This window comes from Dysidea avara, chromosome 8 (genome assembly GCF_963678975.1).
Source record: "Dysidea avara chromosome 8, odDysAvar1.4, whole genome shotgun sequence".
In the NCBI taxonomy this organism is placed as follows: Eukaryota; Metazoa; Porifera; class Demospongiae; order Dictyoceratida; family Dysideidae; genus Dysidea; species Dysidea avara.
In genome coordinates this window covers 22,221,653-22,247,000 of record NC_089279.1, presented here as the reverse complement: position 1 = coordinate 22,247,000, position 25,348 = coordinate 22,221,653, and the positions used below count along the sequence as shown (strand labels likewise).

The following is a 25,348-nucleotide window of genomic DNA, read 5'->3' as shown; positions in this document are numbered from 1 at the left end:
TACTGCAGTCTATGTAAAACCTTTCCTATATGTGATCAACTGGATGAATAGGGACTACCCTATAAGTATCTCCTGCCCTTTTCAATAACCATGTGATTATCAGTGATCCATTGACACATGTGACTGAATTTTGGAAAATCACTCATATGGACATGCGTGAAATAATTAGAATTTCATGTTTAGTGGGTTGCTAATAAGAGCAGGGTAGAGTTTTGAAAATATTTCAAGATTTTTCTTGTAATTTAAGGTATTGAGATAAAATCATCAACAAGTATATTTTCACTATAAAGTTTGTGATTTGATGATTAAATATTTTAGGTGTCAAATGCACCCATATGGGTGATATTCCAAAATTTGGTCACATATAATCATGAGACTGAATGGTATTCTGTCAACATACCATCATTAATACTCCCCTCTTCGGGAAAGAAAGGTCAATAATTACCATGCACTTTTCAGGTTTGTCTTTCTTTGGAATGGCACCCATGCACTGGAGTGATGAGTGCTGAAGAAGCTGAACTGGACATTCACATTCTGCCAAGAGTGATTTCTCCATAAAGGTAGTTTGAAATTGCAAGTTTTTTGAAAACACATGCTCTTTCAGGACTTCTCTAGAAGTGTTGATGACTGAAATAACCTTTGTGAAACCTCGTATTAAGAGGTAATCCACATGGATATTACACGAGGGTTTCACATGACCATTCCTTCACCACTAGGGAGAAGTTGAGCATAGCAAAACATGTGGACTCAGACTCCTTGGTAGCAAGTATTGAGAACCAGTATATAGATCAAAAGAAAAAGAGGTATTCATCCTTAGACACATGCACCCACTTAAATGAGACTGGAGATCTAGATCTGGGTAGCAGAAAATAGACCATGTCTGAAGGATGGAATGATAACCTTAACTTGCAATTGTGCTGAGCCCCAATGTGCCTAATCACAGGGGAAACAATAGATACTAGGGAACGTGTGAAGCCATGAATGCCAGAAACAGTGGCGTAGCAAAGGGTGGGCCTGGGTGGGCATGTGCCCACCCAAATTTCCCTAGGAGAGCGGCGCCCACTCACTTTTGTTATTACAAACATGAGACAAACAGTGCATACCTTGGTAGCGTGATAATGTTGTAAATCAGCAGTTGATATTGATATAAGTTGATTATGTGATCCAAGTAGTTTCGGTGTTTTCTATTTTATGCACAGCATCACGTGATCCAAATTTTAGGTGGGAAACAGAGGAACATGAAGGAGGAATCCACTCGTATTTTTCACATCAGGAATATTGAATTGTGAGTAACAGCTGTGGCACAGATGTTCTTTTTTTGGCATGATAAAGTGACTATAGACAAAAAATATGACCAGATTTCATATAACCCGGCTTCCACACACACAAAATCAAACTTATGTTTTTACCAGAAATGGATTGCTGGTCTAATACACTATCATATTCCATTCTGTATTTCCTTCAGGACTGGCAAGTCTGGTTTCTGCAGTAGCTTTCTTCCGACCCTGTCAAAGCCACAAGTGGAAGATTGGTGCCATTAAATGGCCATGGCTTTGTTGTAATGGTGTGTAGTGAGCTGGGACTTCACAGACAGCTCGCCAGTAGTGTTCTCAATCAATTTGGACTGATTTGAGGGCCATGGAGGGCCCAAACTTGGTCACTGGATTCCATTCATCTTCTTGCTCCATTTTATACTCCTATATTAAGCCCACCTGCCACCCACCACCCCTATTACTACCACCTGTGATATTATTACCCGCTCGAAAAAAGTTTCCCAAAACAGGACATATTTTGGGTACCAGAAACTTATACACCCACTCAGTGATAGCTAGTAAATAGATGAATAATTGGTGCAATTGTGTTTGCAAAGCTGTAGGCACTGGGAAGTTACTACACAATGATTACTTAAAATCGCCATATCTCCTAACAAAGCTTTGTGCATCAAAGCCAGGTTTTGTCAAATTCAGTGACAAATGGTGTTAAGTCGGTTGGAGGTGAAAATTATTGCAATTGGTGGTAAACGATTATCTCAAGAGTCAGGCTGGAGTATAAAGAGTTGTGTACAAATATACAGAGGACACCAAGACAAGGAGGTGTAATAAGTTAGTTTCAATTTCTAGCTTCTATATCATTCATGCAGTAGCATTAGACTAGTGAAATAAGCTGCAGGAACAGCAGCATACCGTATTACTAGCTAGCTAGATACATTTATACACTTTTGAAACAGTTTTTAAATCAATATGCAGAGTCCATTAAAGGTGGAGTTGCATTTGTGCTAGTTAGTTGCATGGGTTAAAACGTGTAAGTGAGTGTGCCCACCCATCTGTGGAGGCCTGGCTATGCCACTGGCCAGAAAGGAGGGCAGAAGCACAGAGTGACTGAGTGGGTCTACACTTATTAGTGAGTGGCAAAACACTTGCAGTACTGTAAATCTCCACTACAGGATAGTCCATCAGCACAATGCACTTGCTTGTGTAAGTCAGACTATCACATTTAAGCCTAGAAATGAGCAAGAATCAAGTACCAGTTACGTAGACATTGGTTAACTACAATGATGCTTTTACTGTGTGTATGAAAGTGAGAGGCTACCCTCCAACCCTAGCTTGCCTTGCACTCACGGGAGAATTTCTTTCATAAAACATTTTGAATGCCCAATATGCATGGTAGTGCTTATTGATACTGATAGCCAGTACGTGTCAACAGTCATTGAGTTTTTAAAATCTTGGGAAAAGCAGTATAGATTGGCATTAGTTATAAAAATGCTCAGATTCTGGGGATTGCACCCCCAGACCCTTGAAATTCCATTTTATGCTAAACCTGAACTGCATTTTTTTTGCTATATGCCCCTCTGTATGTCAGCTCTAGAATTGCACTAAATATTTTCATACAACACAGGGGCGAAACTAGCCAGAAGGTGGTGGGGGCAGGTATACCCCACAAAACACTCAAAATTGTTCATAATTACACAAAAGGCTAATGACCCCATGATGGGCTAACCAACATACGGTGTTGTATTCTTACAGCTTATGTAACTAGCTACATAACTACTTCATTACTGATTGCTACCAGTTATCACTTATCAATGGAATTATTTTCGTCGAACATCATCGCACATGCCACAATTGTACTCCAACAAATTCACCTACAATGCAGTAGAGCTATATTGTGAATATTTTAGTACAAATACAAAGTGTCACAGTTACTTACGTCAGCCAAGCACACTGGCACAGTATGACGAGCTCACTCACTTCAGCCGCAAACGCCATGTATTGGAACGAAATCCCAGCTCTACACCTCTCCTGTTAGCAGTATTTTTAAGCTTGTGGCGGTTCATCTGACTGGCTCACGAAGTAAAAAATTAAACTGGCATGCCACTGCACCATACGAAGATCCAGTGTGATCAACTTGGGAAAATAAAGTTTGCCCATTTAACACTTTATCACCTCATAGCCAGTAGGTATGTAGCATCATCGCATATCACTTGTCATTTCTGAGTTGCAACTCTTGCGAAGTCACTATGAGAGGGTCACTTGTCTTTTTGGTTCGAAAGTGCACTACCACGTGAGTAGTGTAGGCTAAATATAGAATTGTGTGTCTAATGTTTTTGTTCGGTGAAGGCATAGTGTCTATACGGGGAAACTCCTAGGGATTCGGGAATGCCCTATTTTTAGCGAATCGTTTTGTTCATTGCTTGTAATGTGCAAGAAATCATCATATTAGTATCACGATTCACAAACGAGTCAAACAGTAACTTGGGATGCATGTCAGTTACTGGTAAGCTTGTGACAGAAGTTTTAAAAAACACCTCTTAGTGATGGGGAGGCAAATCCTCCCCCCCCCCCCCCCCCCCCCCTTAGCTACGCCACTGATACAACATTGCTGACCCTTCTGAACCTATCATAATACAGTACATTAGTTAATGTAGAGTAGGGATCACTTATCCCACAAGAACGCAACCAGCTTCATGACTATGAGGCAGTATTGCAAATGTGCCTTCAGGGTAACCCAAAACAGTTTCAAGAAGTTTCTTTAGGAATTTCAACAACTGACTGGCTGACCGATGCCTTCAGATATAAGCTAACTCAGCAATGACATGCTAAAGGCTTGATGTCTACACTATTCGATGTCACTGTTTAGTAATGCATTACTTATGTAAATAATAAAATGTAGCGTGTTATAATACTTCGTTACTGCATTAAGTAATAATATTATGTAATGTGTTACATAAGTAACACATTACATAAGTATGCGTTATGCCCAACACTGTTAATGGTGCTTATAGTTTTACTAATGCACTGTCAGTACCTGCACAAGCTAACTGTAGGTTAAAAGTATACTTGCTAGGTTGTAGCCATTTATGGGTTTTAGTGTGTGTTTAAAGGCATAATCCTTCTGCAGTGGAGGTAAGGTGTCAGTTTTTGTGAACCTCCTAGTATAGAAGGGTGACCTCTGTCAGTCAAGCCTGCAGTGGAATCAGAATTTGGCAATATTAGTAAAGCAATTCAGGCTTTAATTTCTCAGGTACAGGGTACAGTGATTGCATGTGGTAATGAAATTCATGTGTTTACAGATTCCACTATGCTAACTTGCAGCTTGTTGATTTTCCCCAACACCCACCTCTAATTTTCTTTTACCTTTTATGGTGATGTTGGTGGTTCCTTTCCATTGGCTGGTTTCCTTCAGCCAGATGATGTGACAAGATGTAATTAATGCCAGGTATTTTTAGAGTTATCATAGATACTGTAGAATTATGTAATGTGTGCAAGTGTTTGTCACCAGTAATAATCTAATTAGTCTGTGGCTTGTTTAATTGGATTTTAGTGTGCACCTCAATCCCTCGCTACTGAGCAGACGATGTTTTATGATGAAATAAGTAGCCACAAGTGAAGAAGAACGATATACATGAAGAAAGTAAAGTAAGTCTTGTATCTTCTTCATCATGGTACAATGAATAAAGTAACCCATAATTTATCGAATATTACTCAATTAAGCAACAATAACTGTGGTCAGAGAACAGGTGCTCAGTTTCTACACCTTGATGCTAAAATTAGAACTAGACTGTGATTTTTAAATCAATAGGCTTTAAAATTTCAGACAGGTAAGCATAGTATTTTTACTGTAAAAGAATGTTTGTCGTTTTTTTGATAGGACCTTCTGGCAAGGAATGGCATGGCAATGAAGAAGACTGATCTGTGAAACTGAAAGCTCAAGTCCAGAAGAAGAGTATCTAATGTTTGAGAATTTAGAGGACAAAAGTAGAAAATCACATTTGATTGCACAGGGAAGAATATTTTGCGAGAAGCCATACCGAAATAGTACAGAGCACCCTTACGGGTGTTCTATACAAGAGCAAACCATGGAGGTATATACTGTAGTAAAGAACCTTGTAATTTGAACTGACATATAAACTACTGTAAATCAGGAAAAATTGTCATAAAAATTTTTCGTCACTGGCTGTATCGACGAACATTTAAACAATGAATTATTATTTTAACTATACGAATAATTTGCACGTACTAATATTAACGTATAATTATTCCGTCAAAAATTTTCATCCATTATGCCAGTGATGAAAATATGTTGCATCGAAATTTTAATAAATGAAAATTTTCTATGCTGAAATTTTTCTGATTTACAGTACTTACATTGCATCATTCAGATGACATTGCTTAATATTGTATTCCTTTGTTACAACTCCATAATGTAAGAAAGACCAGACTCTTCCTCTTTATGCAAAGGGGTCTCTTTATGCGAAGGGGTGGGCACCACCAGACTAACGGTGGCATTGGTTGAAAAATGCTTCTAAAATAAAGTTTTGTGTCATCAGGAATGTTGTGTGACTGACACATAGAAGTAGTATGTATATATGTACTGCCATATTTGATGGCATGATTCAAGCATGCGTTTTTTACCAAAAATACTTTGAAACTCTATCGCAGGGCATCAGTTTCCTCGGAGGGGGGATTCTTTACATGCATGCTCATCTTGCATATCATCCTTAACATTGTCTGGCCCCTAATCATGAGGTGCTTCCTATGTCTTGAAGATGACAAAAAGGCTGGAAATTAGGCAAAGTGATAAGATTAGTTACTAGCGAGTGGAAATTTATTCACATGGACATGCTACTGTGATAAGAGCGATCAACTATTTGTTTCCGTTAGAGTTACATGAAATATCTACACAACCTTGTTAAGTACTGAAGGTTTATGCTTTGATTGGGGATTTGACATTCATTCCTTGTCCTAACCTTTGGGCTATTGTCATCTGATATGGGTGTAACTCACTGGACTGGACTACTGGACTGGAACACTGGACTGGACTACTGGACTGACATATTTTTGGTTTTTACACATTTTGAGGTTGGTTTTATTGAGTCTTGCTAGCCAAGGGCCTTCAGAAAACTTGCAGTCTGCTACTAAAATGATGAGTGTGAGGAGTAGAGTAAGCAAAAACTGACTTCTAGTGATTTCTCCTCTATTTATTATGTTCTTCTACAGTACATATACCTATACTCCTTATCAGTATACTGCTGGGAATGTGCTAGTTATGGTTAACCAACAATAACGTCTTGGAGATAGTAGCAAGCTTGCAAATTTGGTCACATATTGTAGTAGCACATGTAAGAACATGTAAGAACTAATCATGATAGCAGAAAATACCTACAGTTGTACAATGAGTTTGTACATTGCATGTATGAATGAACTTAGCTACAGTAGTCTTAGGAAGGATAGGTTGTGTCCCAGGGGTTTGAGCTATTTAGTTCAAGGATACATAGGTAGTACAAATATAGTAAAATGATTTTTGGTTAGCTATTGCTAGATATTACAATCTCCAAAACACAATACTATAAATGCTGTAGAGCATAACAAGTAGTGAGAAGTCAGTTTTTGCTTACTCCACTCCTCACACTCATCATTTTAGTAGCAGACTGCAAGTTTTCTGAAGGCCCTTGGATAGCAAGACTCAATAAAACCAACCTCAGAATGTGTAAAAACCAAAAGTATGTCAGTCCAGTAGTCCAGTCCAGTGTTCCAGTCCAGTGATTAGTTACACCCATCTGATACAGTAGAGTTGCAAAGGCAGAGACTACTTTTTAGATGTCAATCAAATGACCAATAGAATTCCCTTATTAGGAGATGGGGACATAATGGAGATTTGACAATTAGTGACTGTTTTTCCCTTGTTAAGGAATTGAACACAACTTGATTTGTCAAAAAAACCCTACATTCATTGTGTTGGCATGCTCTGTTTGTGTAGTACAGATATTATGCATACAGTCATAATTATATACTCACATCTTGACCAGATCTCACTCGTACTGGACCTCCAATAAGTGGTCGACTGGCACTACAATCAGGGTAACTTGACATGATTGCATACACTTGTTACACTAGTTGTCAGTTGTCCGAGCACAGGGGAGTCGGAGCTATGTAAAGGCAGTGAAGTGTGAGGCACTACGTATGCAGCTATAGTGGGAAAAACATGAGCTATACTTCACTTAGTTATTCAACACAAAAAGAGAAATACACCACACATTTAGCTATTCAGGTTCCAAACTGTTAGAGCAGGCCAATGAAGTTATTTTATTATTACTGGGCAGCTTTGATTGCTGGATATAGAAATGGCTGGCAGTATTTATCTATCTATGTACCACTCTGCGTGGGCAGTTCAAAGGCACCGCCAGTGCCATAAATTGTATATTGCACTGCTGCAGACCGCAGCGAGTGCATTATAACTTATAACGCACTGGTTGCGGTTTTGTAGACCACAACGAGTGCATTATAAGTTATAATGCACCGACCGCAGTGCAATATACAGATATTGCACTGGCTGCAGTTTTGTGCAGCAGCACAAGTGCCGGTGGCCAAGACCACTATGACACCTCACCTAATAGGTGGAAAGACACTTCACAGATCACTCGAATTCTTTTATAGCCAGACATGTAAAGGTCGATTGTGGGCCATAACGTCACCATACGTATAATGTTTACAAACAGCCAATGGAGATCGAAAAAGCCAACGCAGGTGGCCACAACTCTAGTCTACATATATATAAACGTACATATACACCTTACTAGTCTGGTGCTATCTTAGCTCAGATTAAACTGTAGTCCACTTCGACAATGACTCAATAAAACAAATATATTCTAAATAATACTAACCTTTACGTTCGATTGTGGTAACCAGTTTAGTCATGTCACCAGATTCGAGTTTAGCCAGTGTGACTAGTAAGAATTAGACTAGTATTGTTTATTAGTTAGGTTTTGTTTACTTAAACTGTCTATTTAGCTGCTTTTTTCACTCGAGAAAATCACTATGGCGATTAGTCTGGTGCTTAGTCTATATGGCATGCTGGCATGCTGAGCACTACATGATGAGAATCGAACAGTGAATGCAGGTTAGTGATATAACCCATAGCGTACTAGCTTTCAATATCTCAGGTGGCTGCAGTACTGCAGTGGGAACGTCATCGCAACGTCCAGCTTGGTTACCCACAATCGATGTTAGAAACCTGGCCTTTATAAGTGTTACAGCTGTCTTGTGATACTCTCCCCACCTATTAGGTGAGTGGTACATAACAGTCATACAACATGCACTCGTGCTCTGCCTGTATAAACGCACTTGCCTTCAGGCCTAACGGCCCTCAGGCTCGTGCGTTTATATCAGGCAGAGCACTCGTGGCCTATAACTATATAATATACTACGTGAATATATACATGATTGATTCATGATTTATAAAGGGAGACTGTACATCAGCTCAAAAGAGCTGCTTTTCAGCAGTGCTCTATGCAAAAGTAACAATACTATATACACAATATGACACAAAACAAAACAAAGATTACCAAATAAACAAACAAAATAAATAAACAACAATAACACAGCACTAACAATACAGTACTAGTGTTTTAAAGGATGTTTTAAAATTTGATAGGCAATCGATGCCGCATAAATTGAGGATAAGCTGTACCAAATAAGTAGCTACTCCACAATAGTAAAAACTATTCTTTCCAATTGATGAAATGATTTTTATAGTACATAAACGATACTTCAGTCACATAATAACGTGAATAGCTAAAGCAATTTTGTTCAATGTCAATATAGCTATACCATGGACAAAATTAATATTGACAAATAAAACAAACAACAATAAATTAGACAATAGTTAATCGGTCAAGTCTAAGGGACTCTCACCACACACTATAGGTCAACTGCGAGTCCTTAAAAGAACAAAAATGATGGTAAGATTGAGGGTAAGATGCTGGACCTAGATCCCCTAAGACAAGTTACGTATTGGTGAGCCTGAGAGGTTTAACTAAGTTAACCCTTTGTACCTGTGTCTTATCTGTTGTAATTGTAAACCTGTGCCAAAAAAAGCCCAGCTGTAAAAAAAAGCTAGGCCAAGAATGCACAAGTACATGTTCATGGAGTAACCAAAAGACATGATATCAAAATCTGGCCAAGAAAGCATTTACAGTATAGGCACTTTTGTGCATTCATGTTCTATATGCTTCACACTATCACATCCAGCTAGCTGTACATGTATGCTTGCAATGTAAACAATACTACTGAGATGATAAAAGATATTACACTGCATTGTTACCAAAATTAATTTAACTAAAAATTTACAATTGGTTTCTACTTGGCCATCTTTTTATTTAATATACAGTGCAAAAAGATGGCCAAGCAGAAACCAATTGTAAATTTTTAGTTAGATTAATTTTGGTAACAATGCAGTGTAATATCTTTTATTATCTCAGTAGTATTGTTTATATTGCAAGCACACATGTACAGCTAGCTGGATGTGATAAAGTGAAGCATATAGAAAATGAATGCACAAAAGTGCCTATACTGTAAATGGTTTCTTGGCCAGATTTTGATATCACGTCTTTTGGTTACTCCATGAACATGTACTTGTGCATTCTTGACCTCACTTTTTTTACAGCTGGACTGTTTTTGGCACAGGATATCACTACTTTTTGTTGACTAGAGAACATACAGCTAGGTATTATATTACATACACTGTAAACCCAGAAGTGTGAAGGTCACACTGTTGGTATGACTCCTGCGGTCGCTTAGTGCTATAGGAGACACTGCATGCATGCATGCATAATAACAGCTTCAGCAACAGATTAGCTAGCTAAATTAGTAGCAAAAGCTTCCAAGTTCAGTGTTTAGAAGCACTACTAAAAGTGACTTGCTCAGAGAAAATTCATTCAAACTGAAAATAATGTTCAAATTCCCACAAGGACTCACATGATATCTCGTGTGATGTTTCATGTAAGATAAGAACCGGCAAAGTCGAGGCTACAGTCTTAACTGTTCTTGCTGAAGCAGTGGGTTGGTGATATAACTAGTGTAGTTGAAATCTGTGCGTGACAAGTGGAGCCGAATCAGCTGCAAGTTGTTGCTGAATGTATGCCTCAGAATGGACATGAAACCTGACGGCACTGAATGCATTACACTATTCTCCCAGCAAATTTCCGGGTAAGTTCGTGTATAGTTAAGTCATTGTAAACGGCTATATAACTACCGTCGTATCTTTAGACAGGAATCTCCCATGCCATAGTAGCTTCCTGGGATTATATACTATGCTTGTGCATGTAGGCCAGAGCAAGGGGGTGTCACTCAGGCTCTTGCTGTAGGTCGATCTGCGACCGCGGTCAAACTCTAATCAATGGTCAAGGCCACAAAATAGCTCTTACAGTGGGTCAAGGGTCAAGACGATACGGAAGATTTGAAACCCACAATCGAATACTATACGTAGCTACGATCAAGTTTACGGAATTATACGTAACTCACAAGAAGTAAGGATCTCCAAGAAGATGTTTTAAAGCTCCAACAGGCATTTCGCCATAATTATAATGATTTTTCTCTCCCAGCTGCTGGTAGCATGCACTAAGAAAGTATCATACTAGGTTACAAGTGCAGGTGCGTATAGGAACATAGATAAATAAGTGGAGGTCAAAAGTTCAACAAGAAACGCTCAAGTCACGATGATAAATGCTGCAAGTCAAAGGTCAAGGTGAAAATTGGTCAAGACTTTGACTGCGGTCGCAGATCTACCTACAGCATGAGCCGACGTGACACCCCCTTGCCAGAGCCTCGTAGCTGGCTTGTTCCAGCTACGTGGGTCAGACTGCGAACAAGTTGAGCTGAACCCTGAGAAAACAGCTAAAAATGAAAGAGGATATTTTCTCAACATTTCAACCAACCAAAATGGTTGGTGATGACAACAAATATGTCAAGAGCAAACAAGTGCTTCCACCAACAGTTCAGGAAAGGTTAATAGGCTATATCCTATAATGTATGGTGAAAACTTTGGCTATAAAAAATGTGTCAGGCATTTGAATGATTAGCGGGTAAGTCAATACTACAAATGAGTTAATATTTTTGAGGGCTCGGCTCAACGCGTACATACAGTAGGCCGTAATTACTATGCATCAATTGATTGATGTGATAATAATATAAGCAGATCTGAGACAACCATGGACCCTACTATATAGTACCTGGGCAGATATATAGAGTTATGTATACTCTGATATAATTGTTGAGTGTTGTAGTTTGCCAATGGTCAAAGCTAAATTAACCATTTTAGACAGCTTTTTGTGATGTTGAAGGTGTCAGGCAAACTCCAGTTAGGGGCAGGCAATAAAAGATTATTTTTTAAAGCAGGAGAGGAACATGCTTAGGCCCGCAAGGTACAGGCTTAATCTACTTACCCCAGTTGATGCACCATATTATATATAATGCACATATCAATGTATTGCCCTACTAACCCCCCCCCTCCCCCTCGGGCATATATAGGGCTATAGTGGGCACAACCAAATGTTAAATGCCCCATGGTAGGACAAACCTATTGTGTCAAATCCCCACCATTGGCTCCAGTTGCAATATGGGGGATTTGACATAGCGTAGAAAAAATACTTGGGTGTTTAATGAATGATTGTCAAATGCCCCATAGTGAAGCAGCAGTTTCATGTCAATTTGCCTTGTAAAGCCCCACTTACAGGCATTACATCCAAGGGGGGAACACATTGGTAGGTGCATAATGAGTTTACATGTTAAAATTTAGTCTGTCTTGCTTTTTCATGCTTATAGCAGCTAATGTGCTTATTCTCAAACAATCAGGACTGGAAATACTACAAATTGTCTTCTACTTTTATCTATCAACTATCCAATCACTGCTAGTTTAATTAAAATTTCCTTTGCTGTTGTGTAACTTGTTTACCATTATGCTATAACCCTTAGTCCCTCCTAGTTTATATGTCTCGTAGCAACAAAAATTGTTATGTCAACAATGTAGGTGAGAACCACAAAACAAGTCAAGTAATATATTCCAAAATATGTTATTGGTCATCAACTGCTGCAGTATGCTGAATACATCTTGGGAATGGCTATGTGGGATGCTCACTTTCACAATAATCATAATAGTGGAATTAAGTGTTTGTTGACATGTTAGTCTGACTATATGATTACATGGTTTTAGTTGCTGTGCCTTACCATACTGTATCCCTTTCTGTATATGCAGGGTGGATACTGATGTTGTGACTGTTGGCGGGTGAGTTTATGGTCAATGGACAAATCACACAAATGGTGAAGAAAAAGGTAGCTACCAATACCCCACTACTATATTATGAACTCTTGGTGGTACTTCATAGCCAAACGCTACTGTACCTGGCTTCTTGTGCTATTGTAGTCATTTTTTAAAATTTTATGGGATCATCATAATGTAATTGTTTACTATTACAGTATATTCACGCTATCATTAAAGAGTTTCGGTCTATAATTGTGGGTTACTGAAAGGTGATGCACTGATGCTGGCTTTTTAAGTGAACACTGAAGTTTCACAGGCACTGAAGGGCTGGGGCGGGATTAAAGACGTGCACGGGTAATGTAGCAGTAAGTTACTTCAACTATATCACTACAGCGGGTATGAAACAGCTGGCTATAGCTATGTACGGCCCTGCATGGGCCGGAGTCACGCTATAACGAGTCAGTGGAGGCATACCGTGGCAAATTTAAAACAAATCAGTGACTGGACTCACAATTAAACCAAGAGTTGACAGCACAATGAAATCAGCCAGCTCGCTATGGCTAACCACTTCCACACTGTTTGGGTTTGGGAATTGAGGCGAGCGCCTCACATCTCGATGTCATGGCGGCAAGTTTGAATCTTCAAAGAGCACAAAAGCGATCTCATAAACCAACAAACAACTCTTAGCGAAATTAAATGTACAGATACATTGTGTAAAAAGCACCTGATAGCCGCAGCCTTTTTACAATACGACTTCATGGTTGAAAGAAAATCGCTCCAATGGGATGCGATGACGAAGAAAATGAAAAAAAGAACGATGCACATTTGAATAAATAATTTAATTAATGCATTGTAAATGGGTGGGCAATGGAACAAACTACTCCAACAATTCGCCTGACTTTTCGTGTAGTAGTTACTCATTATACAAAGGTTACATGCCCTTGGTTTCGAGGCGGAATCTTTTAGTAAGGCTGAGATTTCGCCATGCAGATTTTAAAAGATTGCGTAATCAATCCCTCATGTAAATGACTCACAGTAGTGATCGCGTGTTTAATATTTTGTGGGCGCGCGCTTTGTGCTTCTTGGCCTCGCGACTCACTACCGTGAGTCTTGACCAGTTCTCATCCATTGACAAAGGTGAATAATCTAATCTAATCTAACTCGAGTCACTATCCATACAGTGAAGTGGCAGTAGCTAATATAATATAGGGTCCGCAATCCGAAAAATCAACTTTTACAAATCGATCCCCCTACCATTGTGGGTTGTTCATTATAGTATCCCATTGCTAGATCCACCATGAAACCGGAGGCACGATTGTTGTCTTCACAGAAATATCGACTTTAGTATTTCGTGAGATGCAAAAATTATTTTTTAAATTTCGTGCTCCACACAAAGAACAGGATAGAACTTGCTACTTAGCTAGGTATTATCTAGAGTTAATGTAGTTAAAAAGTACGCACAGTAATAAGCAAATGGTTCACTGGGTTCCTGGCACAGGGTTGCTTTCTCTCAAAAAGCAGAAAACGAAACACAAAATTTCGAATTCAAACTGCCCTACCAGCCAAGACAAGAAAAGCCAACTCTTCCTCATAGTGATGTGATAAGGTTGGATGCATACTCTGTCTATGCTGTTAGTCTGGAAAGGATCTGAGACTTCTCACCATCTGGGTGAAGAACGTCAAAAATTTTGTGCGTCATTTCAAGGGATTCTCTCAATGGTACCAAAGTGCTTTCCAGTACTTCTGATGACACACTGGTCACTTAATTTTGTTTAGAATGATGATAAAGGATGGATCAAAACGTTTGGTAGTAGTAGTAGTTGGTGTTTCTGTGATTTCATATGGTGCAGTATATCAGCAGCTCACCAGGATCTCCACCCAGCTCGAATCAAAAATGAAAGATTTTGTGCTTTTTTCGGTTTGTTTTTGGATGTTTTGCAGCATAATGGTGATGTGGGGTGATCGGCTAGTGAAAACTTGAAGCTGCTGTGGAGCGTGAGGGGTGAAGTCAAATTTGGACGATTTTGCTGCCTCCCTGGATGCATAGCTTAGAGCGAGGCGTGGAAGCCGTGGATGAAATAATAATTGACAACCGCTGCTACCAAACGTTCAGGGACATCTTTTGCCATAGTTTTAGTTTATAATTGATGATTGTTGTGGCTGCAGAAGTGCTGGAAATGGCTAGAAAGCACGACACAATTCTTTGATGCTGCAGAAAAATTTGACGCTCGTCACCCAGATGGTGAGAAGTCTCAGATCTTTTCCAAACTAACAGCATAGACAGACTATGCACCCAACCATATCGAAACACTATGAGGAATAGTTGGCTTCTCTTGCCCTGGGTGGTAGGGCAGTTTGAATTCGAAACTTCGTATCTCTTTGTCTGTTTTTTTCAAAGAAAACAACCCTGTGCCGGGCACCCAGCAGATCATTTACTTATTTCTGTGCGTACTTTTCAACTACAACAACTCTGGATACGATTTGGCTAAGTAGCAAGTTTCATCCGGTCCTTTGTGTGGAGAACGAATTTTAAAAATAAATTTTGCATCTTGCGAGATACTGAAAACGATATTTCTGTGAAGACAACAATCGTCCCTCCGGTTTCATGGTGGATCAAGCAATGGGATACTACAATGAACATCCCACAATGGTAGGGGGATTGATTTGTAGAAGTTGATTTTTCGGATTGCGGACCCTATATAAGGAGACTGCCTACAATGCTCAGACGGGTGTTGTAGATAGTATATTATCTATGGCCGAGTCATACAGTTGTGCACATTGGATCCATTCCTTAGCTAAGTGCTGGTATGAAAAAACAAACTGAAGTAAAAGTTCCGTGTTCCATCTCTGCCGTAACCTCCTCGTGTTCCGGGCCACCTCCCGTACTAACGGATTTGTGGCAGTGTGTTAAAAAAAGAAGCAACTTTTGAGACACCACTGATGGCTATAACCACGGCAATTTAAAGCAATGCACACTGTAAAAAATTAGTAGTGAATTGCTCTGCCACAATACTCACTACTTTTAGTAGTGACGTTCACTACTTTTTGTAGTGAACGTCACTACTTTTTACAGTGAACATCACTACTTGGTGGTCAATGTAGTGACGTTCACTACAAACTTAGTAGTGAACGTCACTACACAAAAATAGTGAGTATTGTGGCAGACATTAGTAGTGACGTTCACTACATTTAGTAGTGACGTTCACTACATTTAGTAGTGACGTTCACTAGTTTGTTTTTACTGTGCATGACATCAAAGGCTACAGTACTAAACTACAGTACGCACCAGTGTTTTATGTTGAACTCACTTAATTTTCACTTCCTCCGGCTATTCGGCTTCTCAGTTATGGCGGCCACTATACTGCCGTGTAGTACCCGCTACTCACGGTGGCTTGGCGCCGCACAGTATAAGCAACTAGTATTCAAGTGTAATAAAATTACCCTAACCAAAACCTTAAGCAAGTAGTCGATATCCTACTATATAGTCCGGCCATTTCAACATGCTGACTCAGGCAGTCGCGCAGACGTGTAGGAGTTCTCGTGGTCGTGTGGTGAGTTCTCCTACATGTAGGAGGATTGAATAGAATGGTGGGGGGACTGGAATAGCTATATTGCCTTATAAATGTGTGGTATTCTATAAAATGGATATCCACAACTGCATATAAGGTATCAAAGTAAACTAGCCACATCATGATCATCTTTACTAACTTCAAATGGCTAGCTACTTATTTAACTATGAAGCAAGGCGGGAAATCAGTAGCTATCACCACACTGCAGAGTCCAGTAACATCATAGCATAGCTATTGTGTTATGATTATGATGTGATTTGGATTGAGGCTTAGAAGCCTGTACACCCATTCAATTATATACATACACATACATAAATTAGATACAATAAACAAAATTAACTATGAATATAATTATTCATAAATCTAGTCATAAAAGCAATTATCTATAGCTGATTTAAAATTATTTAATGAAGAATTTCCTACAATATCACTTGTAAGATTGTTCCAGTCATTAATTACTCTAGTACCACAATAGTTGACCCGGCATGAAAGGTGGGCAGGGGGCTTAAGTAATTTATATGCATGACCTCTAGTTTGTGTATTGTGGGAGAAAGTAAAAAAGTTGGAGTGATCCAGAATGAAGTAATCATTCAACATCTTGAAAAGAAATATTAAGTCACCATGTCTGTGCCTGTACAAGAGAGATGGTAAATTCATTGATGTCAGTCGATCTATGTAAGACTTTACTCTTAAAGATGGTACTAGTTTTGTAGCATGCTGTTGCGCACCCTCAAGTTTATGTTGATCTAATACATAATGGGGTCCCCAAATTACATTTCCGTATTCTAATATTGGTAGAACCATTGATTTGTACAATCGTGACAGTAAAAATTCATTCAAATCGATAAAGCTTCTTTTCATACAAACCAATACCCTGTTCGTTTTCATAGCTACTTCAGAAGCGTGTTGGTGGAACTTTTAATTTGCATCAAATATAATACCCAAGTCCTTATGACAATTAACTGAGTCCAATGAGACACCATTAACAGACCTCTCAACTTGGATCTGGAGTTAACCTTGAGACACCCCAAGTGCATGGCCTCATGCAACAGTGGGGTTCACGCGCACACACATTTAGTAATAAAGAATGTCAACAAGTATGAACTAGCTATACTGCATGCATACTGCTGTTATTCGCAGCTTATTTCTATGCTCTATGGTGTTAATCTACACATAAAATCTAAACAACCTGGAATTCCAAGCATGGTGTAGTATCACATGAATCATAAGTCTGCTTATTCAGCTCTATGCCTATCTTTGTGATGATTGTAGGTATCACTAATCCTTTCACTAGGTCCGAATCTGGCCTCTGCTCTGGCACATGATATATTTCCCACCATCTATCTTAGTAACCAAGTCTATTCAAAGTTGATTAATGGTAGAAAAACTTATTTACTACTAAACAAAAATGAGAAGTCACCTTACCATGCTGTAATACAGCCTTGGGTTACAGGTTGGCTCCAGTCTTATATAGATTTGAGCGCCATAAATTTTAAATATTTATCACGTGAGTGCCATTTCTTATATTAAGTTGATGAAAAGTTTTCGATTGTGGGTTTGAGTTTTATTTATAGGCGAAAACCTTGAAAATTCTTGAGATCTGGAGCGTGACCTTGAGAAACCATGAGACCTTGAGAAGAGGCCCAAAAACTTGAGTCTCACGTTGAAACTGCCTGAGAGGTCTGCATTAAGATAGTAGCCTCCAAAGCTGTGTGTGGCACGACCAAAGTGAATCACTTTACATTTAGAACTTCAGTTGCCACGCATCACACCATTTGGCTAGATTATCTAAATCAGCTTGGAGTTGTACATGGTCTGCCAATGTAGAAATGGTTCGTATAAGCTTGGTATTATCTGCAAATAAAAACACATGACTTGAGATGGATTTCGGCATATCATTAACATAAATAAGGAAGAGAAGAGGTCCTAGAATTGATCCTTGTGGAACACCACTCTTCACATCTTGCCAACATGATTTTTCCCCATTTAAAACTGGTGGGATGTCAACAAGTTATTGGAGTTTAGATGTTCTAGTATATTAGTTGTAATAATCAATTCCATAACCTTAACTACTGTAGATGTAAGACTGACAGGTCTATAATTACATATTTATAAGCATTATTCATCCAAAGTGACACTGAGTTGTGCAGGCAAGTTTCTCTGAGTCATTCAGTTTATTAGAAGCTGTTACCAGAAATTCAGTACATTTTTTGGTCGTGTGCATTGGTGTAGTTACCTGTATAAATATTCTTATAATACAATCACTTTTGAATGCGATGCTTTTAAAGCTATGTCTATATGTTGGAATAAATGTCTAATCATTGAAACCAACACATTCCAAAGGGTTTGAAGCAAGGTAGTCACTAACCACAATATTATCTTACACTAACCTCAAACACTTATATAGTACACTACGTGTGTGTGTGTGTGTGTGCGTGTGTGTGTGTGTGTGTGTGTGTGTGTGTGTGTGTGTGTGTGTGTGTGTGTGTGTGTGTGTGTGCAAGGCCGGAGGAGACGGTCCGGTTGGTCAGGCCTGAGCCGCACCAATAACCTGGACCAATTAACTGACCAGCTTGAACTATATTACTTTCATGTAAATCTCTGGACAATCATATTTACACGTACATTTCAGATGTTATTGAAAATGCATGGCAGGAGCAGTTACCAAGTTTCTCAGCCTAACTATAGCAGAAAACTACACATACAGTACTTCCAAATACCTTACAGTACAGCATAGTATTCGTATCGTTTTGTACAGAAATGATTGTGGGTTCTACGTATCACGTGTGCTGACATTTGACATTAATTTATCACGTGTACGGCAGGTGCCTTCTTATTAATTCTAAACCAGCACACTTATACCGGTATCACAATTCAATCTTCATAAATAATCATTAGCATTTCTTGGCTTGGCTTCTTTACTGGGCGAGAGGCTGGCAGTGACAACTAGGCGCCTCATTCCGCGGCAAGAAGCTGTACACCGGGATGGGGTAAAACGGTGACGGGGACAGGGACGGGGACAATAGGGGTAAAACCGAGACGGGGACGGGGAAAATAAGGGTAAAACCGGGACGGGGACGGGGACGGCCAACAGGAGTAAAACCGGGACGAGGACAGCCGAGGTATAGGGACCACTGTTAGAGTAAGCTGTTTTCTCTGAAGGGATTGAATCTTGGATTGGATATAAGTTATGTATGGCAAGCAAAAATATCAAGTAGCTTTGAGGTAATTTAATCTTTAAACTGTCACTTAAGGTTTGAGAGATTTTGACGTCCTTATAAGCTGGTGCATGGCTTAGCTAAAAAAAAATCAAGTAGCTTTCTCGAGTAACCTTTGAACTACCATATAAGGTTAAAGAGATTTTGACATCCTCAGCTAGCTGTATAAACCCAGACCTCACACTAAGACACTCTTCAGTGGTTTTTCAAATGGATTGTGAAGTGGAAGATCAAATCATTTCGTGCCCAGATTGTAATTATTGTCTTTGTGCATACAAGATCCCCCGGGAAGCCTGCACAGTATTAAAAATTACTTTCTAGCGATTTGAATGTATCTCTGGACTATAACCAAGTTGTAGATCACTTGAAGAATTCTGACACAACATATAAGGAGTACATCAACACTTTGGATGCTAGCTAATTCTCCCATATATATAAAGGAGGGACAGTGTTCCTTTATGATCAAGGTCTATAGATGAAGCACAGTGGGAAGTCAAGAAAAAGAAGCTAAGGCAAGTGGAATTATTTAGCTCAAGCTGCTGTGCAAGCTGAAAATTAGTTTACTCATATGCTAGGCAAAAATTCATAATATAGTAGTGGGGGAGAGTGTCTAACTGAAATACTTCCATGGAACACAGTGTGTTGAGTTACACCTGAGTCTGATCAAAGAATAAAGACTTGCCCTTAGCAGCACCAATTAATGCTAATCAAACGTTCTCTATCACCATGGAGGTAGTTTTCTGTTTATATCCACAGGTATTTTCATGCAGGATAATATAGCTATACTTAGTAATATATAAGGTCATAGGCGGATCTGAGGGTGGTGCAAGGAGTGCTGTGCCCCCCTTGGACCTACGGCACTATATTGATACCAGAAACTGGAATCATGCATTCATACTGTTCAAAAGTATAGAAAACTAATGGACAAATAGAAGACAACAGTTATAAGTACACTTTACAGTTATACTGTACATTGTAAAGAAAATGAGACAAATAAGTTTGATTTTTGTGCTAAGATCGAGATACTCTAATAGAGCAGTCACTACTCTAATAGAACAGTCACAATTCTAATGTCATTATAACAATACTATAGCTGTACCTTATTTTAGATTTAGTACACTTTACCATCAAACAGGTTTTATCTCAAATAGACTAACTAATCTTTATATGCATTGCAAGCATACACTTTGTTAGCTAAATGTTATCAAAAATGCTCCCAAATTCAAACCTATAGGAGGTCAAATTTTTAAAAATTTATCTACAAAAGGTAACTGATTAGCATGTGAACCAGTTGAAATTTTCAACTTTGTGGTCATGTTAGAGGAATATTTTACAAATGACTGTTGTTTTGTTGACTTCATACCATCATAATATTAGGGACGTCCATGCCACAATATCTTGATAGAATAATGATGAGTAACAATGACAATTAAGTTATTGATTTCTTTGAGGCCGGTTGATTCTATGCTGATCAGAATTACCCATGGACTTTTATTGGTAAACAGGCATGACAAAACTTTTGATTTACCTTTGCATTCATAAAGCTGATTTCTTATACTGTTTGCTGTACAGGCAGTAGCAGCAATTCAATCAGCAATGATATATTTTGCCTTTCAAGGTGGCGTGCTGGGAAATTCAGTTCCACAATAAGCCATGACATGGCCTGGGATGGGAAATATGATCCATCAATCCAAGGAGTCAAGCAAAAACAATGAAGTTTAACTTCATCCATCTCAGACTGATAAAGATCCTCTGAGGAGGAAGAAAGATCAAACATTTTATCATTGGCTTCTTTCAAAGAAAGGAAATTGTATGCGGCATTTTTGTAGCAGTTTCATTGTCCAATTCAATATTGGCCAGGTCTAGGTGTTCATTGGTCTAGGTGTTCATTGGTCTAGGTCTAGGTGGCCAGGTCTAGGTGTTTTCATTGTAGCAGCTTCATTGTCCAATTCAATATTGGCCAGGTCTAGGTGTTCATCCATACAAGCTACAATTAGCAGCACTGCTGTAATGATATCTGCATAATCAGTGTTAAAGCACTGGACTGATGTGTGATAAGCAAGAGCTAACTGAACTAATGTGTGGACAGAAATTCCAGCATGATAGTAAAGCTCCATTCTGGCAGGCTCATTGTATGCTGAAAATACCTGTGGATATAAACAGAAAACTACCTCCACTGGTGATAGAGAACATTTGATTAGCATTAATTGGTGCTGATAAGGTCAAGTCTTTATTCTTTGATCAGACTCAGGTGTAACTTAACACACTGTGTTCCATGGAAGTATTTCAGTTAGACACTCTCCTCCACTACTATATTATGAACTCTTGCCTAGCATATGAGTAAACTAATTTTCAGCTTGCACGGCGGGCTAAATAATTCCACTTGCCTTAGCTTCTTTTTCTTGACTTCCCACTGTGCTTCATCTATAGACCTAGATCATAAAGGAACACTGTCCCTCCTTTATAGGTTGGATGGGAGAATTAGCATCCAAAGTGTTGATGTACTCCTTATACGTTGTGTCAGAATTCTCCAAGTGATCTACAACTTGGTTATAGTCCAGAGATACATTCAAATCGCTAGAAAGTAATTTTTAATACTGTGCAGGCTTCCCGGGGGGATCTTGTATGCACAAAGACAATAATTACAATCTGGGCACGAAATGATTTGATCTTCCACTTCACAATCCATTTGAAAAAACACTGAACAGAAGAGTGTCTTAGTGTGAGGTCTGGGTTTATATAGCTAGCTGAGGATGTCAAAATCTCTCTAACCTTATATGGTAGTTCAAAGGCTACTCGAGAAAGCTACTTGATTTTTCTTAGCTAAGCCATGCACTAGCTTATAAGGACGTCAAAATCTCTCAAACCTTAAGTGACAGTTTAAAGATTAAATTACCTCAAAGCTACTTGATATTTTTGCTTAACCATACATAACTTATATCCAATCCAAGATTCAATCCCTTCAGAGAAAATCGCTTACTCTAACAGTGGTCCCTATACCTCGGCTGTCCTCGTCCCGGTTTTACTCCTGTTGGCCGTCCCCGTCCCCGTCCCTGTCCCGGTTTTACCCTTATTTTCCCCGTCCCCGTCCCGGTTTTACCCCTATTGTCCCCGCCCCCGTCCCTGTCCCGGTTTTACCCCATCCCTGTACACCCATACATTATATCGGCCATCTGGATGAGATCTTGAGTAGAAATCAACAACCCACTAGTCCTGTCGAAAGACTCTTCAAACTCAGTCTCACCCTACATCGCGCCATTTTCGAATAGTGGTTGATCTCGTGACTGTCCACCAGGATATTTAAGTGATGATTTGTTCAGTCACTTATATTGCATACAAACCAGTATAGTATACTGTATTTTGTAGCGGTGTAGCTATTCACTGTATCCAGCTAGCTGCCTACTCGTAAATACATTAATTATACGAAGTGGATATTTAGCCGGTCACCGGTCACGGTTTTGATATTTATTTAGCCGGTCATTGTTGTATAAACGTCCCCATAACTCCAGTATCAAACACACTAGTTGTATGAAGGTAAGTTTTTGGGTGAGTTCGAGGCGAGCTAGGGTTGGAGCGAAGCCGGTGTCACAGTGATATATGTTTCCCCGGGTAACGTGTTTCCCGCACACATATCCCTAGGGATCCGTGTTTCCCCGCACACATATCACTAGGGATCCGTGTTTCCCACCAAAAGCTGTCAGTGATATGTGTTTCCCGTAGCGATTTTTAAAAATATTTCACCGCACACACATATCCCTAGGGATTCGTGTTTCTCCGCACATATATCACCAGGGATCCGTGTTTCCCACTCAGATATAGCCATCGTGCAGTAACTCCAAGGTCTATATGGCTAGTTGCAAACAGTACGCGATCCAACCATTCAGTAGATATATTGCTATCTAGCTAACAGACACCCATGCATATTGCATGTATTTAGCTATAGTTAGCTAACTAGCTATATAGCTACTATATAAGCTAATACAATAATTATACTAGCTAGCTACACTAATAATCAGAACTATAGTCATTTAAAATAAACTTTGTTGCTCTTCTCTGGACCTGCTCAATAAGTGTGATGTCCTTGACAGGGGCGGATATACACTGTTAAAACAGGGGAGTAACAGTAACTAGGGGAGTGAAATATTTTACTCTGAAAGGGGAGTTTGGATTACTAGGAGAGTAACAGTAACCCACTAAGGGTAAAGAGAACTCCAAGTAAGTGAAGGCACCAAACTGAAGAGTTCCCATTACCAGCTAACTAGTAGCTAAGGTGAACTCAGTGAGCCAGTATGGCTGAGGCCACATATGAATGAGTCACATGCAGGTTATAGCTGTCTCACTATGTTATTTTCTCCATTACTGAACTAAACAGTTCAATTCTAGCCACTCAATGTAAAAAAGGAAAGTAATTATTTAGGCTTCCTTTTCAATGGCAGCCATTTACTCATGTTTTATTTTACAGGCTAACCAAGACATAGTGAAGGAAACAGAGAGTACGAAAACAGGAGGACGAAGTCACCACTGCTCGTGAGGGTTTAGGCGCCTTATTGTGATACGGCAGAAATAGTTCAAGACTCAGGGAAAGAGAACTTAAAATTCGGCGGACTCAGTCGTATCCGCACTGACTGGTACGTACAGTATTCACTATTCAGCCCATCCAAGCTTACCGCTAGCTACTACTATAGTAGTCAGTGTGTAAGAAGTTGAAGACTTGAGGGAGGAGAGGAAAGCCACCTAGCTTAAACATGGCGTACATATCATGTCCGTCATTCTGCCCGGCTTCAGTTGACGTTAGCAGCCGGACACAATGATATTGCCTGGTAAGGTCAGTAGCCTGTATCATGTCTTTTTACATAATTACATGCAGATTCACTGGAATTAACTAGTAAGATGTATCGTCTGCAGTTAACAAGAATCTTTGATACATTGTCAATGTACATTGTGTGTCTTCAACTTCATCAACTTTCCAAGTTATTCTTGACCTGTAAGGAGATAATGTTTATAGTTACGTAAGCACATATTTACTTTTTTAGCATGGATGTCTCAATGTCACTGAGAACATAGAATTTTTACAACATCCAGTAAGTGTGTTAACATACAGTGACTGTGCATCAATTTGTAAACATATAGCTATTACAGGTGCCACAAGAAATCAGTGAACAAATAGACAAACAAAATGATGAACTGGCTCCAGGTAGCAAAAAAGTGCTGTTTTGCATGATAACAACTGTTTGCCTGTTTAGTTTACACTACCAATGCTGCTGTCTGAAAATTGTTTTTACAACTTTGTTGGCAACTGTGTGTGACGTACCTTCAGCCATAAAGGTAACAAGTATATGATTGTTGAATATTTCTTTACTATACTGCTATTTACTACAGCTGATAACATGTCATGTGGCAGGAAGTAACTCCAGTGAAGTGGCAGTGAAGCATCGTTTGCTGATGATGAAGCCTTGCTACTGGTCTCTTTTTTTCTGAGACTTTCCAATATTATAAAGCTGGATATTGTAAATATTTTGTTACAGTTTTGCTGTATGTCTTTAACATCATTTGAAATTTTATACGGAGTTATTTGCAGAATTTCATGGAGTAAAGGAAACGCCTTGCATGCTTATGTGAACTCTCCTAGAGTAACTAGAACTCCCTACAATAGATTTTTCAAAGGGTTCCTGTTACTCCTTTGTGGGGTGTTAGTTACTCTCCACAAAAATATAGGGGTGTTAAATCCTCCCTACACTGGGAACTCCCCTAGGGGAGTAACAGTTACTCCTTATTTTTAACAGTGTAGGATTTATAAAAGGGGGGACTAACTCAAGGTACTAATCTCTTGGGTAGAGATGTGCAAAGCACACTTCCCTGGAACTAGGGGGTCTGGGGGCATGCCCCCCAGGAAATTTTGAATAATAGATGCTAAAATACTGCAATTTGGAGATGTTTATAAGGTAGTTTTATGAGTATTTGTATTATTAGTGATTATATAATTATGCTAAGACAAAATTTCATTATAATTTTCAGCATATTGATCAA

The 25,348-nt window shown here is 39.1% G+C and overlaps 1 protein-coding gene and 2 long non-coding RNA genes across 4 annotated transcripts in view; 2 read left to right on the top strand and 1 right to left on the bottom strand.

The window, feature by feature from the left end:
• LOC136263407 (uncharacterized) overlaps positions 1-16,069 on the bottom strand; it is a 33,537-nt gene extending 17,468 nt beyond the window's left edge. The window contains exons 1-2 of one of the 2 annotated variants that reach the window (XM_066057921.1): positions 15,843-16,069; positions 7,296-7,466 (exon numbers count right to left, since the gene is read on the bottom strand). In XM_066057921.1, coding sequence (XP_065913993.1) covers positions 7,296-7,370 — 75 coding nt within the window. In that variant the 5' untranslated portion in view covers positions 7,371-7,466; positions 15,843-16,069. The remainder of the gene's footprint in view (positions 1-7,295; positions 7,467-15,842) is intronic. The other variant, XM_066057922.1, reaches the window with a different exon arrangement.
• On the top strand, positions 4,799-13,072 carry LOC136263408 (uncharacterized). The gene is made up of 3 exons (XR_010704629.1): positions 4,799-5,098; positions 5,149-5,362; positions 12,529-13,072. It is a non-coding gene; the product is annotated as an uncharacterized lncRNA (long non-coding RNA).
• Positions 16,070-23,414: 7,345 nt separating the features above from the next.
• Positions 23,415-25,019, top strand: LOC136264308 (uncharacterized). Its single transcript, XR_010705064.1, has 8 exons — positions 23,415-23,536; positions 23,784-23,949; positions 24,007-24,141; positions 24,189-24,305; positions 24,355-24,402; positions 24,452-24,515; positions 24,565-24,646; positions 24,701-25,019. It is a non-coding gene; the product is annotated as an uncharacterized lncRNA (long non-coding RNA).
• The last annotated feature ends 329 nt before the right edge of the window (positions 25,020-25,348 follow it).